The following is an 8,328-nucleotide window of genomic DNA, read 5'->3' on the forward strand; positions in this document are numbered from 1 at the left end:
ACTTTTTGGGCAGCTGCAGCACACTGCTGGCTCATATTTAAGTGATTATCCACTAGGACTCCGAGGTCCCTCTCACAGTTACTACTATTGAGCAAGGTACCCCCTATACTATACCTGTACATTTGGTTTTTCTTGTCTAAATGTAGAACCTTACTTTTTTCACCATTGAATTTCATTTTGTTAGATAGCGCCCAGTGTTCAAGTCTGTCCAGATCCTCCTGTATCCTAAGCCTGTCTTTTGGAGTGCTGGCTATTCCTGCCAGCTTGGTATCGTCTTCAAATTTGATGAGTTCCCCATCTATCCCCTCATCCAAATCGTTGATGAAGATGTTGAAGAGCACTGGGCCCAGAACAGAGCCCTGGGGCACCTCACTACACACTTCCCTCCATGTAGATGCGGTTCCATTGAGGGCCACACGCTGAGTACGGCCAGTCAGCCAGCTACGAATCCATCTGGTGGTGATGCTGTCTAACCCACATTTTTCTATCTTATCAAGTAGTAGATTGTGATCTACTTTGTCAAATGCCTTACTGAAGTCCAAGTAAATTATATCCACAGCATTCCTCTGGTCCACTAATTTTGTCACTTGGTCAAAGAATGCAATAAGATTTGTCTGGCATGATCTGTTTTTGACAAACCCATGTTGGCTTTTAGTATTGACTTTGTTTGCCTGTAGGTGTTCGCTGATTCGTTGTTTGATTATCTTTTCCAGAATCTTCCCAGGTATTTAGGTCAGGCTGATAGGTCTGTAATTTCCTGGATCCATTTTTTTTTCCTTTTTTGAAGATGGGAACTACATCAGCTCTTTTCCAGTCCTCTGCTAGTTCCCCAGTGCTCCAGGATCTTTGAAAAATATACTTCAGTGGTTCTGAGATCACATCTGCCAGTTCCTTGAGAACTTTGGGGTGTAATCCATCTGGTCCTGGTAATTTGAACTCGTCTAGGCTGGACAGGTGCTCACTTACCATTTTCTTGCCTACCTTAACTTGTGTTTCTATTCTGTTTTTTATGGCACTATTTTTGATAGGTTGGTCTGTTTTTTCCCTCTGTGTAAAGACAGATGCAAAAAATGAGTTAAATAGTTCTGTTTTCTCCCTGTTGCTTGTCACCTTCTTGCCACTTTCATCCACTAATGGACCAATCATTTTCTTCACTTTTTTCTTGTTTTTTATATGTTGAAAGAAGCTTTTTTTGTTATTTTTTACTTTGGTTGCAAGCCTTAGTTCATTTTGAGCCTTAGCTTTCCTCACTTCATCTTTGCAGGCTCGGGCTATTTGCTGATATTCTGACTTAGTTATGTGTCCCTCTTTCCACTTTCTATACTTGTCCTTTTTGTCTTTCAATTTATCAGAGAATTAATACTGTCTGAGAGATAATACTGAGTTAAATGGACAAAGAGTTGAATCAATCTGTACAGGTGAGCTAATCTGGCTTCATAAACAAGGCTTACCTTTCCATGAAACTGAGGCACTTTGGATCCCTCCTGGAGATAAAGTCCCACAGTCAGCCACATACATTCATATTTGCAATCATCTCTGCAGGTCCACCCTAGAATATAAAAGAGTGTAAACCTAGTAAAATTAGGGTACGTAATATATTTCGGTAACACTTTATAGCAGTGTATTACTGCAATTTATTCTGAAATAATGTGATAGAAATTAAGATACTCAGATTTGCATAGCATATTTTAGTTCATTAAAACAATCATTTTTAAGGTATGGTGACTTGTCTCGTTCTGATTTTATATTGCTCTTCCCAGGTTTCTGTGGCTGAAACTAACGTGTCTCATGTTTCTTGCTTTTGTTTTTAAGATTCCACCACGCATTTCCAAAATGGTCTTACGGTCTTGACAATAATGGAAACTAAAATCCAAACACCATTTTAGAATCATGATCTGATATCCAGTATGGATTTCTCAGAAATAAATGCTTATTCAGAAATTGAGTCTGATATTGGGATATCTAATATTTGGGAAAAGGCATTATTTTATTGATTAATTAATTTTATGACCAAAAATATAAAACAAATATATAATATAGGATATAAGTCAAGATAAAATAGGAAAGTAAAGTAATAAAATAGCTATGTGTAAATACATCATCTTTAGAGGATACCCCAATCTGTTTGAAATAACTGGTCTTTCAGTCAACTGCCTTAGCAATAAACTTATAAGTTCGGTTCATGAAATATAGATTAGAACCCAGGAGGAAACAGGACAATCTGCGACTCAGACCCCAGTAGGCTCTTCCTTCAAGTAGGGATGTTAAGTATCTAAGCCTAAGAGGGGCATAGAGTTGACAATCAAACAAAACATTGAGCAATATCTTCAATGGCTGGAGTACCACATATACATGTGCTCTCATGATATGGCAGGTGGTGGAAGTATCCCTATTGGGCCATGCAATCCAACAACTCAAATTTGGCTCTAGATAACTGGGTCAAACTCATTGACAGGTATTTTTTCAAACTGAAAAATAGTCTTGTTTTTAGCTAACCAACTTAAAGATCTGTTTGTTACCAATAACTCCATCATTTTGAGTGTTAATATCTAGGACTCTCTTTAAAAATTCCCCTTGCTTGGCTGGTAGTTGAGAATAAAGGAAAAGGGAGTAAATAAATTTTTGTGAAAAATACTTATATTTTGTACTCTCTGTACAAAGCACTGGGAAATAAAACAACCAAATCTGAATGCCAAGATCCAGATCACCACAAAATGGTTGCAAAGAGTTAAGCGGATTTTTGTGGTCCATGTCCAGGGATTTCGAGCAGGTTGCCATTAGTATGTTGATTATATCCAGGTCTATTTCTCTTTAACATCAGGTAATGATGGGGGATCTCAAATGTTTGCCTGAAATCAATAATAAACTAGATGAGGAACAATACATTGAAAATGAATTTAGACCAGACGAAGATGTTCGTTGTGAAGATCACAATTTGAGAAGTAGTAGTTCTCCTTGTCCTAAATAGGAGTGCATTTTCCCAAAAGGAGCCGATACAGTTGGGGATACAGCTGGGGAATATTTGGGCATCTGGGCCTCTCTTTAACTTCAGGCAACAGACAGGGACAATATTTAGCCACTTCCTCTGATAGGCCTACTGCATTCCTTCCTGGAAGAAAATGATTTTGAAACAGTGGTGCATATCCTGGTAATCGGTAATTGCCAACTTTACTCCTATAATGGTTGTATACATGGAGCTAGCTGCCTTTGTGCCAAGTTGAAAAACTTCAATCAGTATAAACAGTGAATTGATCGGTGGAAGACCTCAGAGAGACTTCAACACAGCAGAGCTGAAAACAAGTATGTCTCAGGATGAAATACAAAGTGATGTGTAGACCTTTTAAAGATCTACTTAGGGGATCCCATCTTTCTTTATAATGCATACACACAAGACACAGTGATAATCTGAGGAGGCTCATCTACGGTTGCTATAAGTCTGTTTTGTAGCTGCCACAGTTTTTTAGAAGACTTTTTTTTTCTTTTGGGAAAGTGTGAGGTTTTGAACTACCACACCGATAATGGATAACTTGAATATAAGTATAAATGAGGTAGAGCATACTTCCCTCAGTGTGACTGTGGGGTCCTACGTCAAACTGTAGATCACATGGTGATCAGCTGTAAATTGAGGGCATATACTGGTCCAGCATCTGATTATTTTTTCCCATAAATAATGCTATATTTCAGTGATTAGATGGCCTAGACATTGGTATCTGAATATAGATCTTTTTAACATTCATATTTTACTGTGTTTTTAATCTAGATGAAATGTTAATATATATTGCAAGTCCATGTATGATATGCCATATGCTAAATAAAATAAATAAATCAAACCTCACGAAATGTGCCTAATGCATATGGTATATCCATTAAACTCACATTTGGATATGTATCCTCTACAAGTAGTTAATGTTACATCTCCTATACAATTGTCACCTCTAATTTTAATTGATGACTTTGTTTCACTTTGGAATAGCACACTGCAAGAGAATTGAAATACTTTGTTTCTCAGCCAATGCACTCATGATGATGGAATATGAACACCCAAAGGCAATCAAGGTACCAAGGATTTGGAAGGTCAATCAGATTTCACTGCCATATCCAAAAATGTCTTCTTGGAAAATAGCTTGCTTTTTCCCCCAAGCCAGTTAGATTATTTAAGGCAAGGAACAAATCTCAAATCCCAAAGAGCCTTAATTCTGACAATTTCCAACAGCAAGTTTTAAGGGCAAATTATATGATATCCCATCTGAATAAAACTCTGTGGTAAAAGAGCTGCTGAAACATAAACTTGTATTTTTTCTATACAGTATTGCCCTTCTTATAAAGATTCCTAGTTGCAGCTAGTAACTCCCTGCCTAGTTAGATTTCCAAGTCACACAGATCCATTTTATTTACTGTTGTGATTCTCTGAGGAAAGTGGGTTGATTTCTCTAAACATAGCTAGGTTTTGTTTTGCTTTAAATAAAATAGCCATCCTTCAACCATCTCAGTTTTATCATTATTAAGTTTTACAATTACTTTTATTTACTGCCTCAGAATTTGTTTTTAATTTTGTACTAGTCAATGACTGTTACAGAGTTTATTATTACTATGTCACAGCAGCCCTGAGAAGTAGATTAAGGCTGAAAATTATTTTGTGAGTTTCATAATAAATAAGGATTTGGAACTTGATCTTCTCATTTCCAGTCCAGCACTCTAAACATTACAATACATTTACTTGGGACAATGGTTTATTTTTTTTAAACTGAAATTGCTGAGTACATATTTACAGGATCCAATTGTATGTACGGTAAACCTTTTCTACTATTCACAAAGAACTGATTAAGGAACTGTGATTTGTTTCATATAACACTATAACCTCAAATGAACTTAATGGCTGATAAAGGGCTAAACTGCATGGACAGGATTTTACAATGAGATATTTTACTACAGTAGTAAAATCCATAAAGAAATCTGGGAGAAATAAATTCAATCAGGAAAAAGCCAACTGGGAAATATGTCTACTCAGATAAGCTTTAAAAACATTAAAGCAGGATTATAATACTAACCCAAAGTGCACTTAAACAATGGCTTATTATATTCCCCAATTAGCTGGTTTGGCTCAACACATTGCACCATAAACTAAATATACTTACTATGCTCATGTAGCACACTCAGCTATAGACTGAACAGTATGATCTTCAGGGTGAGTCTGACTCCCAGGAATAGAGAAATTAAATACACAGGGAAACATTTTATCAGCAACACAGAAGTAGTTTGCAACTGTATTCTTTGGGGATATTTTTCTGACATCCCAGTTTAGTCTACAGCTAAAGTATTCAATGGAAGTCTCCCACTCTAGTACGAGTAGTCTTCAACTTACAACCGTCGGTTTAAAGACCATTCAAAGTTGCAATAGCATTGGGAAAAGTGACTTATGACTGGCACTGGCACTTATGACCATTGCAGCATCCCCACCGTTACGTGATTTCAGCACTTATCAACCAGCAAGTATTTACTCAGCATCCTGGAGTCATCTGATCATCATTTGTGACCTTTCCAGCCAGCTTCCAAAAAGCAAATCTATGGGGGAAGTTAGATTTACTTAACGATCATGTGATTCACTTAACAATTGCAAGTAATTTGTTTAATAACCATGGCAAAAAAAGATTGTAAAATCAGGTGGACTAATTTTAACAATTGCCGTGCTTAGCAATGGAAATTCTGGTGCCAAGTGTGGTCATAAATTGAAGATTACCTGTATTTCCTGTTTGGCAGTTGTTCTGCTCCTTCTGACACATTTTGCTAAAAATTTGTCAGTAATACTACTTTGAGTTCTTATAAGCTCTGTTTAAACTTTCTATCACTGACAGATGAGGCAGCTAAATGATAGCAGCCTCTTTTTAAATTGATTTTGCCAAGCATCAAGGTTTTTATTAATTCTTATTTTTTTCATTATATATTCGAAATACGGTAGTTAAACTTTAGTTTCATTATTAGAATCTCCAAGGAATAGTTTGATTTTACTTCATCTATGGTACAGCATATTAACAACAATATTCTCAAGCACCGCAATTCAAAAACACCATTTTTTTCATTGTTTGACTTGTTTAATTATCCAACTGTAGACATGTTTCAACTGGGATAACCATGGCTTTCAAAACACACGTTTGTGGCCGGTGTGATGTCCCACATTTCAAATTTTGCCTAGATATGTCATAGACCTTCTCCCAAGTAGATATTTCCTTGTTACATGATTACAATACTTGCAAATCTTCAAGCCTAGGAAGATAAAGTATGTTATTACAGTACCTCAGCTTCTTCTCTGCCTATTTGCATTGGGATGGTACTGACAAACTTTTAGTCTCTTTAATACCAAGTTGCAGATCAATTTTTGCATTTTCTTCTTCAAGAAGAGATTCCTTTAAACTTGTTTTCCAGCCATCAAAATGGTATTGACATCAATGTATCTGAGGTGACTAATTCTTCAAGTAATTTTAATTCAGATTCTATTTGTTCTTACAAAACGTTACTCACAATATATTCTGCATATATTAAATAAATAAGGTAAAAGAATATACTATTCTTAATTTTGAAGCATTTAATTGCTCCGTACTCCATTCTAACAAATGGACTGCTACATCAATATTTTTAAGGGTTGTCCATAATTTGTTATAGAATAGAATAACTTTATTGTCACTTTAAATGTACACTAATCAGCATACATTAAAATGAAATTTTACAGCTCTCAAAGGGTCACCACCTCCAATATACACTACATGAATATGATGAACAAAATTGCATATACCCACATATATTCTATGACACAGAGAAACAACACCATCTAGTTCAGATGTATACATGTACATGGAGAGAAAAACATGTTGTGTTGTGGTCTACATAAGCCCAATTCAGCTTATCTTCACAACCCTGAAAAGCTAGTCAGGTGTTGCCATTGTTAGCATCCCACACAAATTGGTCAATCATATTTTTACCAATCATTGTGAATTTAACATAGTTTTCTTATTTGAAGGTTAATCAACTTGAAGGTTATAAACTATTCAACCACCTAAAAATGTATCAACTTCATTTCTTTGAAATTTTATTAGATCCTTATTTATTTTTCCAGGCAAGGAAATAAAGATAGATCTGCAAGAGATCTTCTCTGCACATCTTATCACAATTTGAAGACCTAATTGAATAGATGTGACACCAGAATACATAGTGGTGTGCACACAGTGCATAGTGGTGTGCACACAGTGCACTACAACAAACACTAGATTGAATATGATAGCCTTCCTGCCTCACTGAATCCCATGAATATTGGCTACTTCTAGAGATTATTCCTGTCAATGTGAGAACATGCCCCACAGACAGTCAGATACTCGCTTCTCCAACATTACTACGGCGACCCAAGGAAGAAGTGACAGCGGGAAAGCATCCAAAAAGTCTTGAGAAGATCAAGCTGGCAATACCACCAAAGGAACAACCTGCCTGGGAAGCACTGGGCGGGACCTTCCCGATGGGCGGGGCTATGCAAAATATGCATTCCGAAAAACCCGCGCTTGATCCCCGGTGTGGGCGTGGCCCTGCCTCGGCGTAGGTAAATCTCCGCGGGGCCGTTCCGTACCTGTGAGGCTCATGTAGAGTGGCTGGCGGGAGCGGAAGTGCCGCAGCCCGGCCTCGGAGCAGTTGCGCCTCTCGCAATGAGCCACGCAATCACGGTAGACGGGCTCTCGGTCCCCCCGTGAGCCTTGGGAGGGGACTGGACCCACTCCCGCTGCTCCCAGGAGAAAGAGCAGCGCGGTCCGAGCAGCCATCCCGCCTCTGGGGAGCTCTGAAGCTCCACTTCTGGGTTGCGTCGGAAATAATCGTTATCTTCGTAAGCGAGGGAAACCACAAAGTTGTGGAAACCCGAGCTGCATTCTCAAAGTTTCCGTGAGGGCAAGGGGTTGTGGGTAATGTAGTTTTCCTTTTATCCGCTCGTTTAACGGAGCGGATAAGAAAGTGTTGGAAACGTTGAATTGAAAAAGGCGCTCGCCTTTAAAAGCTACAACTTGAGCGGAGGAAAGTTTTCTGAAGACAGTTTTTAATTATTTGGGGCTTATATTTTGTTTTCGGTAAGCAAAACGGTTTATAAAGCATTACAGTGTGGTTAAACAAATAAACATGTAATTTTTCTAAAATTTTCTAGGTTTTTTCCCCCACCTAATTTATCATTTCAGCAGTAATTAATGCAGAGGAATTGGCTGGGAGGAAAATATCGATTTAGTGAAAACATTTTGAAACCCTTAGTCTGAACCAGGCAGATGTAGGTGTTAATTAAGAAAGACTTGCATTTGTAGATGC

The 8,328-nt window shown here is 37.6% G+C and overlaps 1 protein-coding gene across 1 annotated transcript in view; it reads right to left on the reverse strand.

Annotated features, from left to right (window-relative positions):
- PGAP3 (post-GPI attachment to proteins 3) overlaps window positions 1-7,849 on the reverse strand; it is a 17,431-nt gene extending 9,582 nt beyond the window's left edge. The window contains exons 1-2 of the mRNA XM_015832259.1: window positions 7,610-7,849; window positions 1,452-1,549 (exon numbers count right to left, since the gene is read on the reverse strand). Coding sequence (XP_015687745.1) covers window positions 1,452-1,549; window positions 7,610-7,799 — 288 coding nt within the window. The 5' untranslated portion in view covers window positions 7,800-7,849. The remainder of the gene's footprint in view (window positions 1-1,451; window positions 1,550-7,609) is intronic.
- Window positions 7,850-8,328: the final 479 nt, after the last annotated feature.

This window comes from Protobothrops mucrosquamatus, unplaced genomic scaffold (genome assembly GCF_001527695.2).
Source record: "Protobothrops mucrosquamatus isolate PMUCROS unplaced genomic scaffold, P.Mucros_1.0 scaffold1, whole genome shotgun sequence".
Classification (NCBI taxonomy): domain Eukaryota; kingdom Metazoa; phylum Chordata; class Lepidosauria; order Squamata; family Viperidae; genus Protobothrops; species Protobothrops mucrosquamatus.